This window comes from Sturnira hondurensis, unplaced genomic scaffold (assembly GCF_014824575.4).
Source record: "Sturnira hondurensis isolate 20B ecotype Veracruz unplaced genomic scaffold, ASM1482457v3 Scaffold0001872, whole genome shotgun sequence".
Lineage (NCBI taxonomy): Eukaryota > Metazoa > Chordata > Mammalia > Chiroptera > Phyllostomidae > Sturnira > Sturnira hondurensis.
The window spans coordinates 2,226,443-2,248,672 of record NW_028074503.1 but is presented as its reverse complement, the minus strand read 5'-3'; the positions used below and the strand labels follow the sequence as shown (position 1 = coordinate 2,248,672).

Sequence of the window (22,230 nt, the reverse complement as noted above, 5' to 3'; positions counted from 1 at the left end):
CCCCTTCTGGGCCTGAGTAAACTAGGTTTTATCCATACTCTAGGATGCTGCAAGGACAGAAAGAAAATTCTATACTTACAATGTCCTCTGGACAGAGGAGCAAATTGTTTTGCACCTCTATACACACTAAAAGAGAAAGCGTGTTGTCGTGCAGAAAGGCATGGCCCAAAATTTATAAGTATACTGGGGTTGTCAGTAAAAATACTAATGTACAAATATAAATTGCAAGGGGGAGGGAAGGTTCATTCTACAGCTTCAAGTCTTTAGCATACTGAAAAAAGTTTTTCTTCTGAAATGAATCAAAACAAAACAGATGACTCTATTTTAGTCTTCAAATTAGCTGGTAAAGAACCCTAAGGCAAAATTTAAAACCTGGTGAATTATGATCTTTTATAACAAAACTGGCTTTTCAGGAGATTGGATGAGTGTCTTTATCTCACCATCTCAATTAGAGAAAGCACATCATAGTCCAAGATCCAAGCAGCATTTACAAGAAAGCAGTATAAATATACTAAGTATCATGAGGAATGAAAAATTGTTGCTATCAAAAATAAAAGCAGTATTTAAAATATGGTTACTTTGCTAACACAATAGCTCTCCATCTCTGAATTCCCCTGTTAGGAAAGTAAGGATTTATTTCTGATGTCTTGGGATGAAAAGCATTGCCAGGCCAATAAAGCACATCTCTATTAATTTCCAAGATTAAATTTAAATAGCGCTATTCTTCTTGAGCTTCAAAGAGGTCCACAGGCATCTCCCACTTATGCTATACAATGCTCCTAAGAACCAGATGGTAGGAATTACTTTTCCCCGTCGGTGGAGGAAAACAGAGGCTTTACAAAACCCTGGCATCTTACTAGAGTCACACAGCACCTGGCTGCCCAAAACTGTTTCCTTCCAGCTGCTAATCCGTGAACCCCCAGAATAAACTTCATGCCATATTCAGGCTTCAACATCAATCAAGCAACTAAACTTAATAAGAACTTTAAATTCAAGGTATTTATGCTTAATAAGATAAAAATGATGCTAGAGGGTGTGCCCCAACTCTGGGGAAACCACACCAAGCTACCAACAAACAAAAGAGGCGGCGCACTAAGTAAATATGCAGTTAACTGTGGGCAGATACGGACTTGGAATCGTTTGCTCACAAGACTCCAACAGGACCTCGAAATCAATACCTGTTGTTTCTTTGTCCAAATCCTTCTTAAAATCTGAGGTCAATAAAACAATCTCTCGGTGCCCAGTCTCACAAACTCCAAGTGCTGGGCCTAGTATGGTAAGTAGCAGCATTATGAGTTATAACATACACTAGCTACCACCTGTCTTTGGAGATGCTTTTTTAAATCATTAAAATTTCAGAGAAAATTAACAGGTAGGTCTAAAACTGAACAGAGCTAACACAGTGTATTTAATTCATATTCATTAGATTTTCATATTGCTAGTAACTCTTTTGGCAGGCACCCATGAAATGCGTAATAAATTACTTTTGTTCCAGTAAAGGAATTCATTTTCTTCAAAGATTCATTTAGCAATAACATTTCAAAGCATTCTAAGCCAAATTTCTTAAATTTGGCCATGTTTTCCCATAACATTATTTCAAGCTTTGTGACAATTTTGTATATTCTAATAGAGGCATGGAGAAAAAACTGCAAAGAAACTGTCGCCCACAAAGCAAAGTTGTGTTCTGAGGCCACGGGAAAAGGCGAATGACATTCTGCCTACACTTATTCTTTACCTCGTATTCTAATGTTTTCAGATTGTGATAATGAGTCCCTTATTAAATAAATCAGTCCTGTGATAAATTAGATGAACACATACACTGTAAACTATTTAAAGTGCAACACAGTTTTACTGTTTCCTAATATATATAACAAAGCCATTGGATATTAAAGTGGTAGCCTGTATTTCTAACTACTTTTTATCATCCTCCCTGTGACATGCACACACGCACACACACATGAAAAGAAAACAGGAAAGTCCACAAAAGGCCTTGAGATCAAAAGGAAAGTATGCAAACTCCGCATACTTCAAGGTTCCCTGCCAGGGTGACGTGTGACTCTCCCAGTGAAGGCCAATGTGGTCAGACAGGAACGTGAGTTATTATAAGGGGCTGTGGGAGAAGTAAGAAAGGGAGCCTGGCACATAGGGAGCATGGAGATAAAATGCCAGCAAAATATTTATGTTCATGGCTTGTAGCAAGTGGGATATTAATAACTATGATGATTGGTCAACTCCTGGGAGTGGTAACAGCCCTGGACTGGGAGCAGGAGACGTCGGTTCCAGTCCCGGCTTCAACGTGGGCTTGTTTTGTGACCTTACAGAGTCACTCTGGGCCCTGGTTTATAAATGAGGCAATAATAAGGCCTAACCGCAACTCTCTCTCAGACCCTTGTGGGAGATTAATGACTTTGTAACTTTTTCTATTCATTTAGAAGAGAGTGTCTTGGACTATAAACCCTTGGAGATAAAACTGACACTTGCCTATTAAAAAATGCATTTACAATGATTTTGTAAAAATTAACTGAAGGCAATCTGAACATTCTGAAAAGTTCCAATTAACTTAGCGTTCGCTGTATATGAATTTAAATCACAGCATTAAAAGAATTTTAACACTTAATATTTTACAAGAATCTTTCTAATCACATTAGAAACAGTAAATTTTACTTTTTTTTCTAGTACCCAAATAGTATATTTGTACTATATATAGTACCCAAATGTCTCATACTATACTACATTTCATTAATAAGTATAATAGTAAAAAGAAAATTTGTACAGTGTGACTTTTATATATTTGGCCATGAGTAAGTCAGTTCCTTCTCTGGCACTATTTTTCCAACCGCTTCAGTGGGACAATATTTAATGCTGAAAATTACTAATTAAATTAGTCAGATTTAATTAAGAAAATATAATTCCTTCTCTTTAAACATTTCAGTATCACATATACTACATACCATGTAGTTAATCTAGCATACTATGGTGATAACAACCTGGGTCCAAATCCAAGCCCTTAATACATAACCTTGGGCCTGTTACTTACCTTCTGAGTCTCATTCCTGAGAATAGAAAATGATAATAATGTCCATAAAACACCTGGTACATAAAAGTATTGATAGAAGCTGGTTTCCTGCCTTCCTATGACCACTATCTTATAAATTAGAAAGTGTGAGAAAGGGAGAAAACTTCTCAAAAGCAAGAGCACAACTGATAAAATGCAAGACTAATCCACCAATGTCTGGCTTTCAAGGACTCTAAAGGCTCTTATGGAAGAGTTAAGTTAGGGGCTCAGCAGGAATTGTTTTGTCTCTGTTCTAGCAGCCTCTGGAATCAGACCCTCTCTTCACAGCCAAATTCCTCTAAGTGAAAGCAACTCACACTGTATAAATCACCTTTCAGCTGTTTAATGATTATAGGAACAGTTAATAATAATAGGGACTATTATTTTGTGGCCAACCATAATGCCACAGTAAATTCAATTACCTGGAGAAAAAAGACAATGCAGAATAAATTTGCTAATAAAGAAGTAAGCTACAGGACTAATAAAGTGTTGCTTTCCAATTTTTTACCACAGGATGCAAATATTTAAAAATCTATATAAAGAATTTTAAATATTAACCTGCAAAGCACCAAACTTCCCTTCAGAAGGCCTTATGAAGACATTCAGGCACCCTAACAAGCATCAGTCCCTCAACCACTGCCTGTAGGCTACAAGCACTTATGGGTGTGCATTAACTCTCTCAAACCACTTCCAGCACAAGATTTAGCACCATGCAGCTCAAGAGAAGTATGTCTTTTGCCCTGGCTGGTGTGGCTCAGTGGATTGAGTGGACCCTGTGAACCAAAGAGTTGCTGGTTTGATTCCCAGTCGGGGCACATGCCTGGGTTATGGGCCAGGTCCCCAGGAGGGTGCATGTGAGAGGTAACCACACACGGATGTTTCTCTCCCTCTTTCTCCTTCCCCTCTCTCCAAAAAAATAAATAACATCTTTAAAAAAAGAAAAAGAAGTACGTCTTCTGACAAGGTCTTTAAATAACATTATTATCAAGGGGTGACTACAATAAGAAAACAGGTCTAGCTAGGAACATAGCATCTCAGAAGAATAAATGAGACAGGAATGAAGAAATCTATTTAGCAAGGAGAAACTGACCAGAGTGGGTAAGGTCCACCCAGAGGCACGGAATCAGTGGGGGAGGAAGGTGAGACGAGGTCCTCATCTCAGACTAAGGTCATCTGCTCTCTTGGGGAAGTGTATCACCAACAACAAACCACAAGGTGAAAAAACTTTTCCCTATCACTAACACACCAAGCCTAATATGTTTCCCTTCATGTCACGTGCCAGCCACCCTAAACCATCTCACCCTGAGGAGCCCTGGGGACGGAGAAACTAAACATTATAAGCTGTGAGGTCAGGGCATGTCACCAGCTTCAAGGCAGACTTTTTTTTCCTTACTCTTTGTGAGGGGAAGCCCTGCTTGTAAAATGTATGAGTACGAGCATGCTAGCATTTGTTTACATCAATTATCACAATACTCCCAGCTCAGAATGTTTTAATTGTTGGGCGCTAGCACACAGAAACACATTTGTGACTGCAGTAGGGGGTAGAGAAAGTCCGCCATTTAGAAACGAATGTGGTTTGAGCCCTTCTTAAGGAGGACTCTGCCTTCCACCTATTTTACCAGCCTCATCTGCCTTTGGCTTCTTACACACTACACTGCAGACACACTGAACCCCTAAAACCGTCCCTGAAGTCCCATAGATACCCATGCTCCTCTTCTCCCTGAACACCTTCATCCCACTGCTTCCCCCACAAAAATCCAACCCAGTAACTCGAATTTCCTCTCCTCTCTGGAGCCATCTCCAGCTCTGCATTCAGAATTCACCACTCCCTGCTTTAGCTTCCTACCATAGTTTGTCGCTCCCTTAAAGCACTTCCAAATCTAACCAGCAGTCAGATCTGTCTATACCGGCCCCCACGACTACCACCATCTTATGAAAAATCTGAAGTCAGGAACGCTGTTTTACTCACTTGTAAACAGGGCCTCCCATAGTGCAATGCTTTATAAATGGAACAACAACTATAAAGCAAGGCCTAGTCATACACACAGGGTGGGGCAAAGGGTGTACGGTTGTTCTTATGGAAAAGAATACAACTAATAATACAAGGATAAGCTGTGTCTCACATACTCACAACTGTAAACCTATTTTTGCCCTATCCTGTATGTTCAGTGATTTCTTATTCTCAGACATTTTCTTACTGCATTTTTCATCCCCAATTTAATCTTTCCCAACTCGAAGGAAATTAAGAAATACCTTAAAGACTGACAACATAGGGGAAACTTATCTTTAAGTTCAAAAATCACAAAAGAAAAATGATCAACTACCAAAAATTAAGTTTAACATATTTCTTAACAAAGATTCCAAAGCAACCAGATACGGACTTTTCAATCCTGGGCTGTACAGCAATGGGTCTTCCTGATCCATTGCTACACACAAAACAAACTACCGCACACAAAACAAACTACCTTCTCTCTACCTCCACCACACACACCCCCCACACATAGCCTACAACACTGATCCAGTGACCATCAGAAGGAATGTCTTTTTTCTTCCCAGGCAGAGGTCTAGTTAAAACACAAAATGGCAACAAGTATGGAACATAAAGCTAAGACATGCAAAAAAAGTCCAAGAAATGAGGCTTCAGTGCAGTGCAAAAATTATTTTTGTGGCACTTGTCCTGGAAGAATGCCGAATGTTGTACACAAAGAAGCCTGCCCACCTCTTCACCCTGCTCAGGAAGGAGCCCTGGAGGCCCCTTCACAGTGGCAGAAGACTCAGCCCGAACACTCAGCCCCTGCCAGGCTCACTCAGGAACCAGGCCACACCAGAAACCAGTGCCACCACCTGAACATGCCCACACGCAGGGCAGTGCAGGGACAACAGGAATGAAAAGAAGCCTGGTGGGAATGTCTACTGGTGATCTTCTAGAGTTGATTTCTCAAGGTGAATGAAAATAAACAGCAAGTTTGGTTAAGACTTCTGCAGTGGTCTGACATCCTTGCAAGTCCAAGATATTAAGGAAATATTCAAATATTCAAAACTAATATACAAATACTAAGGAAAAGTAGAGCAGTCCCATTGCCCTTTACATCTCTCAGTGGGAGAATATGTGGCCCCAGTTCCTATCTTCCACTGGACGCCCAAGACTGACTTTTGTTTTGTAGCTCAGTTGTCCCTATCAAGCTAGGGTAACTCTAATTTCCCCCAAAGGGGCCACTGGAGATCAGTGGGATGTACCCATCATCATAGGAGGCTTATTATACACCGAGCCAATGGGGGTGTCACATACCATGTACCAGACACAACCTTGCTATGTGGATATAACATTTTCCTCACCTACAGGCCTTCACCAAAACCCTGTAAGTGGTCAGCACAAACTGCAACTGTCCCCCAACATCATAAACCGTGACTAAAAAGGGAAAATGACACATCTTTGTCAACACCATCCCCTTTCACAAGTGCTTCTTTCTGCCCTCAGCTCACAGATAACTAACCCCCAGCATGCTCTTCACAGCTCCTCAGCTGCCGGTGGTCCCGCGCACCCAGAAGGCTCTGAAAAGTGCTAAGGGACCAAGAAACACATACTGCACTCCTTGGTAGTGACTTGGGGAGACACCTAGAATCTACAATTACTCTTAGAGGGGCAGAGTTTCCAAAGGCAGCCAGCAGACTGGCTTCTGCCAAGCAGGCACAGCAGGTGGGAGCTGTCAGGCACATCCGTGATGGGCAAACCAATGGGAGAAAACCCACACCCCCAGTGCCAGCTGAGTGCCTGCGAAGCAGGCCAGGAGTGGGTCTCTGGGTAAGGGGAGGAGGGTGTGCTATCCACCCCACAAATGCCCACACACTGAGAAAGCTGTCGGGGGGGCGTTTCTGGGGCTGTCTGCAGCTCTCACGGCCTGTTCCTCGGTTCCTCAGAGGCTGCGCAGGCCACAGGAAGGATGGAAGCTTAGAGCAAAAGACCTCTGTGTAGAACTGTTCACAAATCCCCTAATCTCTAAAATCCTGTTGCTTTGCCTGCTGGCCTTAGGGAGGGAACTGAGCATTCTGAGTCACAGGTGAGAGATGCTGGGACACCAAAGTCTGACTCCCGAGGTTCCTCTTCCAGACAGGCCAGGGCCAGACCCCTCCCAGCCTTTTCCCTGTTCCTTCTCTGGGAGGGCAACTGACTGGACTTGCAAATCGCCAGCTTTGACCTTTTACATCACAGAACCACAAGAACAGAGTGGACCCCACCTGCAAGGGTTGTGAGTCCCCAAAGCCCATCGTTGGGCAAATATCTATTTCTCTGCCATTTGCCATTCAAATCTGGCTTTTGCTATGCTTTAAACTGGACTGTTTTACCAATGAAAGTGACTTAGAGCTTACCGCAATCCTCATTTCTGTTAAAGAAGGTAGATACCGAGGCTGAAAACCTTGGCTGTTCCCTCAAAGCTTTGGAAAAGCAGAACTTGGGCCTCATTTAGCTGGATTTAGGGCATAATAAAAATTATTTTTAAATAATTTTGACCTTTTCATTTCCCCACAAGGACCTGTTCTATTTACCACTTTAGATCCTTAAAATTACATGTAACCCTCCTGTAAAAACATCATACACCAGAGTCTAGCTTTATAAAGGCTAGAAACATTCTTTAACCCGTCTATAACAAACAAAAACAAAAGGCTTTTCCCCTTGTGGTACTCTGATCAAAATTCTTATTTCATTAAAGGAAAACCTCAAAAGAATTTGGGTCAGAGGACAAAGGAAATAAATATAATTTTAAGCACAGTTTAAAATTGTTTCCATGGTTTAATTTTCATTTGGTTAGGTCTGTGAAAATACGACAAAAGAAAAAAAGCCAGCTCTGTGGTTCCCAAACCCTGACTGGAAGACTCCTCAAGGGCAGGGTTTCAATGTCACCTGGGGGCACTTGGTCATAAACACAAATTTCCAAAGCCCCACGCCCAGATCTCTGACTTAGAAAATCCAGGGTGGGGCCCAGGAATGTGTAGTATTTCTAAGTACCCCAAATAGGACAAAGCCAAACGTAGAGAACAATTACTAAGTAAATAGGGATGTTTAAGGCTGGTGTTTCATCCTAAACTATTCTCAGTATCTGGGACATTCTGCCCAGGCCCCACCCTGGACTTTAATGAGACTGAGGGTGAAACCTGGCCGTTTTAAAATATCACCCAGATAAATTTAGGTAGGAAATACTAGGGTGGAAAAGTGCTCTTTCTTCACTTAAGAAAAACTAAATTCCAATCATAACTTTACAGAAACTAACTTTGTGGTGATCTTCATAAAGAGCTTCACTCATAAACAAAATTGCTGACAGGTTTGTAGCAAGGCTGAAAGAAGCCTGGGGACAATTAAGGTGCATTTGAAGAAGGCAAGGCCTTCTTGCAAGAGGACAGTTGGGTAAAGAAAGATCAGTGATACAGCACCTGACACATTATGATGAGCTGTGTTTTGAGTAGATGATAAGGAGGTAAGGAAAGAAGGAAAGAAGAAAGGAAAGAAGGAAGGGGGAAAGAATGATGGAAGGGAAGGGAAAATCAAAAGCAGGAGTTGACAGGATAAACAAAAGCAATCTAAAGGTCATGGGCTTTGGGGTGTAGGAAACCACTGAACTGATAGTTTTTTTTATCTACATTAGAAATACATGCATATATTATGTATATATTACCAGGTGTATATATTTATATATATTTATTTTTATATATAAACTATACATATTTCCAGGTATGTGTGCATACATACATACATACAAATATACATGCACACACATACCTGGAAATAAAACAATCTAAAGCACTTCAACCCGAAACTTCTAGCTTTTACTCAGATTAATTTAACCATAAAAGTATGATATAGCTCTTAATTAAGAGGTTTGTAAAGTACTTAAGTTAGTGCTTTGTTCACATTTAAATGTAATTTCCTCTAAAAACTATTCTTAGGTATCAGCTAACTAAACTGAACTGTTGGTTTAGTTACTGTGCTACCCAATAAGATAAAATTTAAGATAATAAACTAGACGGCTACCCAGTAGTTTGGAGTCTGAACTATCTTAGCACTTACCCCTGAGGCTGTCGGTTGTGTTGTAGGGGAAGTATTTTTGCTGCAATCATCTGAATTAGAAGAGGTGGAGGATGGAGTCATAGGAACAGAATTACTGCTACTACCTGCAACAGTCAAAATTAACCTCATAAATATACATAGACTCTTCTGTTAAGGTTAGCAAATACTTTACAATCAAATAGCATTTTATTATATTTACCAGAGCAAGCCTTCGACTTATTTATGTTCTTAGGTTTTCGTTTCCTGGTTTGAATTCCCTCTTTTTTCATAGCAAGTGGTCGAGGCACCTAAAAAAAATTTTCACATAGGCCACATGGTTAATAAATATTATGTTGAAGAAAACCCAAACTTTAGCTAGAGAACCAACATCGGTACTGAAAGCCCTGATTTAAAAGAACTTGGCATAAATCTCAATCCAAATTTTATGTACACTCAGTAGATTCCAACGGCACAAAGACTACACTTACCCCGTCGAATGCAGATTCCTTCAGAGCAAATGAGATGATTTGCCAGGGAGATATTATTCCTTCAGTTAATGCTTATCACTTTATACAACTTCAATTATAGAGGAAAAGCACTGAATGCACACTTTTATTTCAAAGAGCTCATGTGCTCTCTTCTTCCAACTGTACATACAAAAGGTTATTTTCCTTTTCAGGATAGATGTGTTTATAATATTTTGTGCTATTCTTAAAGTGAAATATAGAATTTTTCTAACTATAATTATCAAATACAGGGTGGCAAAAGTAGGTTTACAATTGTATGTGAAACAGTTTATTCTTATTATTTATTATTCTATTATTTTCCAGACAACTGCAAACCTACTTTTTCCTCACTCTGTATATTACTCCTTCAATAAAGGATTTTTGAATGCATTAAAAAATTAAGATATAACATAGTTACTGTGCCCTCCTAGTTCTTCCCATAAGGGTTACTACAATTTTACCAAATCTAAAATATACATTCTTCACATTTTAATATTTCTAATATTGTCTCACAGTGGATGTGTGTGACAGTTTAACTGGCAGCATTTTTGTTTCTTTCTGCCATCTATGATAATGGTTTGATATAATATCATCCTAGATTCAATAACATGCATATAAAAAAATCAGTTTTTATTTTTATCCTGTTTCTTTGCTGACTTTTGTAACTGAAATCCTTTACACACCACACTAAACACGTATGTATGCACTATGAGCAGAACACGTGGCGCACCCCATGGAGCTTCATGTAGAGTCCGCAGGCATTGCACACAGGTTCGCCCTCCGCGTTTCTGCGCCACAAAGTGGTCGTTGTGGTGTGACAGTTGGCACAAGACAGTCCCAGCCGCCGGGAGGAAGGCTAGAAAGCAGCACAAGAAAGCAAGTGTATAGTTATTAGTGATTTTTATGTATACACTACATATACAAATGTATCGTGTCCCAGCCATCAACAAGCATGTACCTGGTTATTATAAATAAGAGGTTCACTGAGAAAAAATTTGAAGTGTAATTAGATTGATCTTCTAGGCCCAAGAAACTTAAGTTTTACATCGTGTGCTTGATCCCAAACACACATTTGATTTGCTCCAGCATATTAATGTAGATTATAAAATAACCAGGAACAAGTCACAATGTTGGCCAGTAACTGCACCCACTGTTGTCAGAGGTCAGAGGTGTAAGATGCCTGAAATGCTACTGCCACTGCCTGCCAACCAGGTAAGCAGCTCCGGGCAAGTCTGTTTCACCTGAAAACTCAAGTTAATCAGGTCTATCTCTCATGTGCAGAGGACCAAACCGGAAACTTTTGAAGAATCTATATATTAACAGAAACTGACTTGGGAAAACGTATAAAATGTTAGTAAAGAGATATATTTTTAATATACTCCATAATTACCATAATCAAACACTGCCTGAATTTTTATATCACTCATTTTTGCAAAGGATAAGCAAATTTTCTGGCATTATTTTAATGCTGGCATTATCTTATATACAATGATAGTAATATATTTTATTTACCCTGCCACTAAAATAACGAACTTTTTTTTCACACAAAGGGTTAAATGATACCATCAGAAAGTCAACCCTGTTACAGTCACGATGATTTCCATTTTCCCTTATGCCCGTAACATCCTTAAAGGGTATTTATTTTCCCTAAATTATGAGAGAATGATAGAGACCGAGATTTTTAACCTAGTATCAGCCTCCTCCCTAGAATGTCAAAAATCTAAATTTGTTTGTAAATTGCCTAGACAGGCAACTAAAAAAATGGTGCCATGATTCCTTTTTAAAAAGCCGTAGGGAAAATCCAGAGACCAAAACAGGTTGAAACTTACTGAATTTGGGAAGTTAGCCACACTAAGAGAAGAAGTTGTAAAGAACGCACAAAGAAAACAAAATGTGAGCGTATATTGAAAATTCACAGATTAAAGGACAGATGTCCACATATTTTGGTGGCAATTTTAAAAGACACCATTGAATCTGTCACTTATAATTCACATCCTGTCGTATTACTCTTTACAGACAAATCATAAAAAGAACGGGATACTGGTAAGCCTCCTAGCACAACATTTTAAGAAGCAAGCACTAAGAAAAAAAATCAATTTGACTTTTGGTAGTAATGAATACACTTAGATGGCAGGAGACCTATTTGGGAACTGCTTTGCTAAAATGATAAAAACATAAAACTTTGCTCATCAGGGTTTCTTTTTCTTCTTCCTTTCTGGTTAAAAAATAATTTCCTAGGAGAACACTCCTTTCTCTTTATAAATGTAAAATCAGAAAACAAGGGACAGGAAGGTTCATTTTATAAACAGGCCATTTATGACACTTTCCAGTGGAATTTGGAGCCAATGTGAAGCAAAGTTGTTATCAGAATTTGCCATTATATCAAAGAACTTTATGACTGTCAACTGCAGATCCTAAGTGAAGCCAGTCCTCATAAACATGTGAAATGAAGGTGAGTGGGTTGTAAAAGCTCCTCGTAACAAGTGATCTCAGTTATATTCATCACTGACAAGGAATTCAGGTTAACCATAAATCTCTTATTTTGCAATGTGATTGGTTCTGTACTGCTGGCTAAACAAACTTGGGTTCAACATTCTACTTCTGATAACTAAGGCAGGTCCATCAAAACCATAAATAAGAAGCCCACAAGGAGAACTAATTGATAGACACACCCTTCAATTGGTATGATTTATAACCCATTTACCAGGCATATTGGCTGACCTTGGTTACTGCCAAGACAGCTGCCACACAGAAGGGAAACTAATTGATTCAGAGATGTTAAAAACTGTTTTTCTGATAAGTTATTTTTACTTGTAAAAGCCCACAACAAATGGCACTATCTAAATATGAATGCTACTAGATTCAATTTATAATGCAACTGGAACTGAAATGGCTACTATTGTACCAATTTTTTACTCAATCTCAAGAAAATGTTACTTCCGAGCTCAGCTAGTTCTCAGTTCAGTGCACCATTCCAAAATAATAATAATCATAATAATCAGTTTCATTGTTAATACATAGCCTAATACATGAAAACAAAGAATTTCCTTGAAACATTTTCCAGCTACTTTTTAAAATATCATGCTTGTAAGAAAAATAAAAACCATAGGGAGTCAGGCAGGCAGGCACTAAAATTAAGGATGGCCTTTGAAAAAAAATTAGGGTGTGGGAGGCTGTAACAAGTTTAAGGCACATACACTCATTAAATTAACCTTGGCCATTTTGTTTTAAATGCATTAAAAACAAAACAACCATAAAACTAATTGCTTCTCCTTAAGGTGTCAGACTTACATTGTGATGCAATTTCATGCTAATCTGTTTAACACAAAACAACACGTGTAGCATTTATTCCTGCTAATTAGAGTATAACAATTAAATAAATTACCTGGACATTTAAGATGTCTGGCATCTAACTGTAACATTTTTTACTTTAAAAGGTATTAGAGTGTGTGTACTTGTCTATACAAATGTTAGCCTTACCATGGGGCTCGTGAAAGCTTTATTTTCTCTAAGTATCCTCTCCTTTAAAAATGAGAATAATAAAGATAATAAGAGATTGATCCCTGAAAAGAAATGAGAATCCCCACACTTTAAAACAGCAAAACGTGTTCATATTGACGAAAATCCTCAACTTGTGAAGAACAGACTGCATTTTTTCTCAAGTTCTATGTAGTTCTGAACAGCCAGATTTCAAAATAACGAAAGTTAGAGTAAATAAATTTTCACCAGACTCAAGGGCAATCCAAAAGATGGATGGAATTTGCGGCTAAAACCTGTTTCACTCCAAGAAGAGGTAGAAGGGACCCCGAGGTATTATAGAAGGGACAGAATCAAAGAAACCTATGAAGCTGGAGAGAGAAGGGGAGTGTGGGGATGTTGTCATGTTCTACTGGGAGGTGGAGCAGGGTGCTGTAAACGAGCATTGTTTTTCAAGAACAAACTCCAAACCAGAGCAGAGCGCATAGTGGAAAAAAATCTCTCCTTCACCTAACCGGGGTCGGTATATTCAACTCTTTCCCTCCGGGGGTTACCAACACTACAAATTTCTTGTGTTTCCTACCAGAATTATTTCAGTGCATTTACAAATACATAGAGAGATATGTAAATATAGATTTTTTGTATTTTAAAAAAATGGTAGTACCCTACACCTTTCTCTCTTTCATATAAAATGTCATTCCCTATCTTAAATATGGGGAAAAGACTGTTTTCCTTCCACAGACGTTGATTTCAGGATAACCTCCAATCCGGCGCCAAAGATCCGAATCTTCATTCCAGCGCTCGAGTCAGGCCCGGGAGGCTCCCTGCAGCAAGGCACCTGTCTCCCGCCTGGGCGCCCCAGGCAGACTGGGCCGGGCCAGCCCGCAGGGAAGGAGGGCGGCAGCCGCACTCACCACGCGCTTCTGGGGCTTGATAAGGGGCCGGCTGAGGCCGTTCATCTTGCTGTACAGGCCGCAGGCGTTGCACAAGTAGTGGCCAGTGCCGTCCCGCCGCCAGAGCGGCGTCTGGATGGAGCCGCAGTTCACACACTCGCGACTCTCGGGCAGGTCCTCCAGCAGGTCTGCAGTGAGAAAGGGGACCAAGGCCGGGTGAGGCTGCGCCGCCCGCCCCTCCCGAGGCTCCCGCCGAGCACTCCACCTTCCTAGTGCTGCCGACGTGCTGCCCGCGCCCTTCCCCACAGATCTTTCTGCTCAGTAGCCAAGCGGGGAGCCGGCTGGTGAGGTCCCTATTGATCGCTGACCATTCTCTGCACCCTCGGGCGCGCCCAGTAAAACCCAGCAAAGTAGAAGTCAGTGCTGGAAGCCGAGCCCAGGTCATTTGCCTTCTACCAACAAGGACCTCAGGGTTGAGAGGAACTGTAGGGAGATCGATTTGGGTTCCCTGACCCCTCCTTTCCGGCTGTTCACAAGCTTTTAAAAACTGAAATCCATCATTATTACAGTATGCCACTTGCCAAGCGCAAGCAAACCATGCTGCGTGAACGCTGCTCACTGACCCCTGCTCCCACCCACAAGGACCCCAGGACACCGGGAGACTGCCTCAGTTCCTTTATCTTCTTTTTCTTTTAAAAAGTATTTACCATATCCGCCACCCTTCCTATCCTCCCTCTAAAAAAGACACGTGAAATTACAAATCCTGATCTTGAGCATTTATAACCAATTAAATAGAACGTGCCTCAGATCTCCTCAGGGAGGAAATGCACTAATATTAACAAGCAAAGATAAACATTGAGTTTTATTTTCATGTCACAACAACCAAACACTAAAATATTCTGATTCTAATATTCTGATTCTGGGTCTAATTGTTTCTGTCTGCAAAATTTCTACAAACGGTTCATATTTTATTGATCCAGAAAATTACTAAGACCACCCCAATGCTAAATACAAGTGTTTCCTATTTTCCTACACTAAAATTTCAACTTATTCAGTCTTTCTAAAAATTGTGTTTGTGTCATTTCTACTTGGTTAGTTTTTGGAGTCCACTACTAATCAAAACCTGTTACTTAAAAACAATCTTAAGAGTAAGTGGTTGTAAAATGCATTACTTACCCTAAATTAGTTAAATATGAATGAATAAATATTATCTAATGAGATATATACTTATTAAGTACTTTTTAAATAGACTTTTAAAATTAAATATTTCCTGTTTGGGTTATCAATATTACAAAGGATTTAAATGTCCCAGTTGTCTTTCTTTAAGAATTTCTGAATCAGTTTTAAAAGTAAGTAAACATAACCCTTTTTTATTTGAAGACGGTGTGCTGTTGAGCCTTTCTATTCCTTTTCATTCCTGCACACTTAACTGTTTGTTGTAAAGATATTTAAATGTGTCTTTGGCATAAATACGCTTTAATTTCATTTACTATTTACCCTACAAAACAAGTATCCTTCCTCAAGAAATAAGTTTAAAAGAAACTAGCATCCTACATAATTTGAGTTCAAAGTTGTCATGGGGATACTGCAACTTACAACATCACAAAGATTTATTCTTCTCCGCCCTAAAAGCCACTATTGACTACGGTAATCAGTAAAACGCTCAGGACTTCAAGGACACTGAAGTCAAACAAGGTATTTGTCTTTGTTGTTGACTTTAAAATGTTACCTATCAGAGCCTCTCTCAGTAGAGGAGTGAGGCATTCCCTGGAGAAACCAGACCCGTGCCTGGCCCCCTTCTCCCCCCACCCCCAGATGAGAACAATAAGAAGAAAACAGTGTGAATTCTCCAGGTATATATTCAGTCACCTGAAAACTTAAAGTCCACTGTGGATAAATAAAATTTAGGAAGTTTGTCTATTTTTAGTTAAATAAAATCTATAGCTACCATTCCCTCCCTACCCTTCCCCACCCCTCACTCAGCAGCTACAATTGTATAACTAACTAAAACAAGAAAATTCTTTTTAAACTAAAATTATAAAATCTGACAGTGCTGGAAGCCTCTTCCTTCCTCAGTTTCCCCCTACTCATCATCATCTTTCCTAACACGGCTGCTTCGGGTGCTCCTAGGGAATGACAGACTCAGGAGAGAAGGGCTCAACCAGCAAGTGTCTCCCCAGGACCCAAAGAATAGAACACAGTTAGTGGGAGCTTAAGAGAGGGCTAGGCTCATGGACTGAAGGACTGTGAGGACACTGAGTTCCCCCAGGACTCCCCAGCTACCAACTACCAGCTACCAACTACGAGGGAGAGATGTATGGAGCTAGTTCCCAGAAGCCTCCCCACTGGGCAGGCTGAGAAAGCTCAACACAGGTTTTAATCCTGCTGCTTGCCCAAATCAATTAAAGAGTGCCTCCAGAAATGGTTTGTTTTAAAAATAATAATAATAATGAAGTGGAGGAGCAGGGACTCAAGCTAGGAAGCTGGAAGGGAGAGAGGCTTCGGGGATCCAGGTCTCTCTAGCAAAAGAACACCTGTGAGGACAAGCAAAATTAAGAGTTATTCGCACCCCCTAGCCCCAGATGGATTTATTCTCAGTAGCTTCCTGCCTTCCTGACTCCATGCAAAAAACCTGGGTGATCCCAAACCCCTTCCCATTTTTGGTTGTTTGGGTTTTTTTTTTTCCAAATATACTCTGGGTCTACGGAAGATTTTTCTGATTTTGCAGTGTCCTATCCAGAAAGTGAAAACATTGGTGAAAGGATCGGCTAAGTTTGAAATGAAAAGAAACATAACTTGCCTGCAATTGCACCCTGCCTCTAAAAGGATTGTCCACACAGGACCAAGTACTTTATGTCTTTTGGGCTACTTCTCTTTCTCTCTCCTGTGAAATGCTGGAAGACTAGCGAAAATGAACTTGCAGATCACACTAAGGTGTGTCAGGGAACAGGCAGAGCTGGCTACACCTTGCTCCAACTTAAGCTGCCCCCCGCCCAACTCACAAACCCTTTCAGCTTCCCTGCTAGACTCCAGACTGACAAAAGCCTCACATCCCTAACACCCACCCCCTTCCCATCCTTTGAATAACCCACACCCCGCTTTCCTCTGTCCCTGGAAGCCAGACGTGCGTCCCTATGCAGCAGGAAGGGTGACAGCGCTCTGATCTCAAGTCTCTACTCAAAAGTTTAGCAAATCTGCAGGGCCCATCACCCCCTCATCATGAAAATGGTCTCCAGAGCCAGCTTTGCAAGGAATAAAGAGAAAATTTGTTGGAGACCAGAATCTTAAGAGCAGATGGAGCAAGAGAGGAAGAGCTTGTGGCCCTCTCCCACCGTTACCAATGCTTTTCAAATCAGATTCTTCACTTTCAGGCCGCTCGAGATTCCAGCATGTCTTCCGAACACAAGGCTGGCAACGCCTCATATATCCTAACTAATCAGGGCCCCTAAAGGACTTCTTGTCCCAAAATGGAAGGCTGAGGCTCTCAGACCTGTGGTGTAAAAGCACCAGGTGAAATAATTTAGGCCAATGCTCCTCCTTCATCATTGCCACCTCTGTGACTCCCACAGATCCCCTCAAACAACAGCTAAAGAAGAAAAAGCTTTGTCATAGGAGTCTGCCAGCTCACGAAACAGATTAAATATGAAGTAAGCGAGACCTGTGAAAGCACCAGGATGCTGTGGCTAAGAAGCCAAAGGGCCTCTGTCAGGCCAGACAACACAATTCGCACCCTCCCCTGCTCTGTGAACAAAAACACTTCAAAATGGGCTGTTTCCAGGTATTCTGAGAATTGTGTTTTCGCAGTTCACCCATAAGTTGTCCTGGTCACTGGAATAATAGTACCAGAGGGCCTGGAAACTGAAGAATTGGTGGGCTGAATTCGAGAGGAAGAATAGGTTGGGGGGGGGGCGGGCAGGCGCCTCAACCAGCCCATGCCAGACCAAAGGGCCCTCCACCAGCTTTCCAGTCCAGGTGCCCTCTGGCTTCTTCCCCTCTCACTGAGGGGGAGGTGGGGATGCCAACTTGGTCCTTAGGTCTTTCTCCACTGTGCAGTCTTTTTAAATACTCTCCCTGAGGAAAATACACTCAACTCATCACCTTTACAGAGGTGGGTTGAGCAAGGCTGTGTATTTGAGGACAGGATGAATTAAGGGCCCAACACGCTCCTAAACTGACCCCCAAAGGCATCTCACGCTTCCACTCACGCAAAACTAGAGTCTTCCACAGGGCTTAAATCCCATCGGTTCCCTCCAAGCTCATTCCTTCCTACCGCCCACCCCATTCACTACTCATCAAGTCCTTTCAGCTTCTCCTAGGCGCTGAGGTATATATGCGCATTCAGTCTCTTCCCTGGAAAGGAACTGAGACAGTCCGAAAAATAGAAGCGCCACATCAACACTGCCAGACTCTGGGTCATCCAGACAGAGGTCAGCAAATGCTGCCTTGGGCCAGTCCGACCTCTGGGCACCCCGACAGGAAAGCCCAGAAAACAGGGCCCAGGTCAAGTAGCTGCTCCACTCCCGTTTTCGCCCCAAGGCCACGGGTCCCACCCCTACGCGGCGGCTGGGTCCTTACCCGAACTGGGGCCCCGCGGCATCGAGAGCGGGGCTCCGGCGCGGCTCTGCAGGCTGTGCAGCACCGGGGTCTCGAAGGGGCCGGCGGGCCAGGCCGGTGTCAGCGGCGCACCCACGTAAGGCGAGTAGGGACCCGGGTGGTGGTGGTGATGGTGGTGGTAGGTTCCGTTTAGCTGCCGCGCGGCCGACAGCGAGCTGTACTGGTGCTCTCGGCCGCCCATGGTCGCCAGGCCGCCGCCGCCGCCGCTCACGCCGCCTGCGCCCCCACCGCCGGCCGCGGCGTAGCCCCCAGGGTCCCGAGCCGCGCCGTTGGCCATGGGCGGGCTGGAAGAGTAGGGGAAGCGCGCCGAGACGTGCGCCGCGGCCGAGCCCGCGCTGCCGGGCCCAGCTGCCCCTCCGCCGGCCGCGCCGCCTCCGCTGCCGTACGGGGGGCTGTCGGCCGAGGCCTGGGGCCAGCCTGGGTGTGCGCCCGCGCCTCCAGCGTGGTTGGCCGGCCCGCTGCCCGCCCCCTGCAGGTAGGGCAGGCCGGGCAGCATGGAGCCCACGCGGGTGGTGGGCACGTAGACTGGGGAGCTGGCCGCTGCCGCTGCCGCTGCGGCCGCGGCCGCCGAGTGCACGAAGCCGCCTGGCGCGCCGTCGTAAGCGGCCGGCCCCTGGCTGGAGAGGGCGGCGAGGGTCTGGTACATCTCCTCAGGCTGCTCGGGTGCGAAGGGACTCAGCTTGGCGCCGCGGCTGGACCACAGCAGTTTGCTGGCGGTCGCGGCCTGATCAAGGTCAGTGAAGAGCAGTAGGTCCTCCCAGCTGGACAGGGCGCTCCCGGGGCCAGCGACCCCGGGCGCCGAAGGTCCGTGCGGAGCCCCGAAGGGATGCGAGGCGTAGGGGCTGAGCAGCAGCGAGCGGGCCGGAGGTCCCGCCGCCGCCTCCGTGTCGAGCTGCGGCGTCCTGCAGTTGCCGGCGCTGCGGGGGCCGCGCTCCGCACCCCGAGAGCAGCAGGAGGAGGAAGAGGAGGATCTGGGGGAAGGAGGCGTGGAGGACTCCCGCGCTGGAAAGGCTCCGGAGTCGCTCGCGTCCTCACCCGCGGCCTCGAAGCGCTTGGAGAGGCACCAGCCGTCTTCAGTCAAGGCCATCCACAGTCCGGCGCTGCTGCAAGCTGACTTCTAGCTCCTGGGGCGAGGAAACGGGGGCGGGAGGAGAAATGCAAAGGCGTTACCGGGAGCGCAGGCCCTACAACATCGCACTTGCACTCCCTTTCCTAGCTGATGAGGCTCCTCAAAGATCCCGTTTCCGCCTTGGGAGTGAGAGCGGGAGGATAAGACGGGCTGTGACGTGCGCAGCAGCCACCGGATCCTCCAAAGACAGGGTTTAACCGCCCTCCCACACCCCCACCTCTCTGGTACCCTCGCCCTCCCCACCCTCTCGCTCCGCAGCATCCTTCATCCACGTGCGCGCCTGATCCCAGGGGGTGACTGCGCAGCTGGCCGAGGTTTTCCCTTCTCCTCAAAAAGGCTCCCTCCGGGCCTTTCGCACACAAAAGAACTTTTTAAGTAGCGTTTCGGGTCGGCGCTGCCTTATTCTCCCTCCTCACAGGTGTCCCTCGCCCAGTATTAAGGTCTCCCCCGTGGAAATCGTTAGCTCAAGGAAGACAACCTGTCCCGAAAACGAAAGCGCCGCGTTCTCTCACACGGGCTCTCCCAGAGCTTCCCGGACTGAGCTGACAAGACGGAACGCAAGCCCCGGAGAAAAAATACAACTCAGCCCTGGGAAGGTGGGGCCTGGGGCGGGGACGGTAGTCGTGGACCTTCCGGGCACAGGCAGCGAGGGGCGCCCGCAGAGCCGAGATTCACGCCCAGCCGGCGTTCCCGTGGCGGCGCCGCACACCTTCCTCGCAGCTCGAGTTGCAGCTACCGGCGCGTGCGCTCTCGCCGGCCAGGCCACCCCAGCCCACTCCGCGACCATCCCCAGCAGTGGAAAGGCCAGGCCGTTCCGGAATCGGACGTACGGGGTGGAGCGGAGGGCAGAGGAAAGGCGGGGGGACGCGAGACCGCCCCGGAGCCGAAGCCACCCCAAAAGAGAGAGCAGGAGGAATGACAAGGAGACTCGGAGGGTTTTAAGGACCGTGGAAAATGCAGCCGGGCAGACCTCCTCGGGGCTGCCTGTCCACATCACTTGGGCCCATTGGAGATAACCGCACTAAAATGAATGCTCACACACAGACCCGGGCTAGAGAGCGAGAAAGAAGTCTCTCTGCCCGCTGGACTGCGACTCCCGCCCCTTTGCGCCCAGATAACTCGGAGATAAGCCTGCGCTCAGATAAGCGCTTGGGGGAGAGGAAAAGACACCAGAAGTTGGCACGCGGGTGTCCCGAGAACCTGGGAGCCGCTACAGCCTGACAGGAGTGGAGAAGCGAAACACCCTCGGAGCCGACTGCGGCCCGGAGCACAGAACCAGGGGGCCCGCGACGGGCAGGGGTTGAGGGAAGGAAAGAGCGGAGCACGAGCAAGAGAGGAAGCAGCCGAACCTCGGGTGGGCGCCGCGCATGGAGAACCGTAGCGGTGAAGGGTGCTCCCGAGCGCGGAGAGAGGCCGAGGGCGCCGGCCGGCGAGCGCGAGTCCGAGGGCTGCGCCGCGCCGCCGGTGAATAAAAAGGAGAGAGGAGGCGCCTCTTACTGCTCTGCCGGAAAACTGCAGCCCGCGCTCCTGATTGGACTCACCGAGCCCTAAACAAACAGCGCTCGCCGAAGGGTGCCAGGCTGTAGGTCTGAACTGCGCTCTGCGAGCAACTGGGTGCTGGAGGTGAAGAGGAGGAGGAAGAAGAGGAGGCGGGAGCGAGGGGAGGAGAAAATAAAGGGTGGGGAGGGGACGGCGGGCTGCAGGGGGAGGGGAGCGCGCCGCCTGGGCAGACAATGAGCGCTACGCTGCCTGCGGGTGTGAGCCGAGCGGTCCCGGGAGTGCAGACTAGTGCATCCAGGGGGCGCCGACCGCGAGGACGCCGGGGGAGGGGCGGAGGTGGCCGAACGCCAGACTTGCCAGGCGACCCACATGCAACCTTCGGCGAAGCACTTTTCTCCGCCACTAGTTACTCACGCACTCACAGAGGGTGGGGGAGGTTGGCACAGGAGAAACTGGCTCTGCACAGCCCAGCGCTGCCACCACTTTGGAAGGGACGCGCCAGCTGCTGGGTCAACGCTCCCCCAGAATGACGGGGGAAATGCTTTGCTCCGCCGGCCTTCCCTGCTCCTCCCTCCACATTAAATGTTTTTCCTCTGCGTTTGTGTGTGATCGACCTTAAACTTTTCCCGACCTCTGCTCAAGACCCTGGGGCTCAGAGGGTCTTGGTGGCTATCGAAGTTAAGGCTTCCATGGTATGGGAAAGAAGGAACTCGAGTGCTCAGCTCCCTCTCTGTGCCCTTCTTTACAGAAACAACTGAATTTCTGGCAAGTGCACGTCCGTGCTCCTTAACTAACCTATGGGACTTTCAATTAGGGGTTGTGATACACTTACACTAGTAAATGCCGTGCTAGGTTAGTCCGCGGCATACAGAGGCTGCAAAAGGGCTTCTACGCCAGCAGCGCCCGCACATGCTCTCGGAGTTTGGGTGTCTCCTTTGCTCTGAGCTTTCTCTGGAGAACTTCAGGTAAGTCTCACATAAATCGTTGTAAAGAGGGGGGTCACCTTCCCTGAACCC

General features: G+C 45.2%; 1 protein-coding gene across 3 annotated transcripts in view; it reads right to left on the bottom strand.

The window, feature by feature from the left end:
* The window catches only part of GATA6 (GATA binding protein 6), a 29,712-nt gene extending 8,347 nt beyond the window's left edge, over positions 1-21,365 (bottom strand). For 2 of the 3 annotated variants that reach the window (XM_037031813.1, XM_037031811.1), the window contains exons 1-6: positions 21,064-21,365; positions 18,547-19,709; positions 13,993-14,159; positions 10,332-10,457; positions 9,316-9,403; positions 9,117-9,220 (exon numbers count right to left, since the gene is read on the bottom strand). In XM_037031813.1, the coding sequence (XP_036887708.1) occupies positions 9,117-9,220; positions 9,316-9,403; positions 10,332-10,457; positions 13,993-14,159; positions 18,547-19,672 (1,611 nt within the window). In that variant the 5' untranslated portion in view covers positions 19,673-19,709; positions 21,064-21,365. Of the gene's footprint in view, positions 1-9,116; positions 9,221-9,315; positions 9,404-10,331; positions 10,458-13,992; positions 14,160-18,546; positions 19,710-20,423; positions 20,509-21,063 lie in introns of those variants that run through there. The other variant, XM_037031812.1, reaches the window with a different exon arrangement.
* Positions 21,366-22,230: the final 865 nt, after the last annotated feature.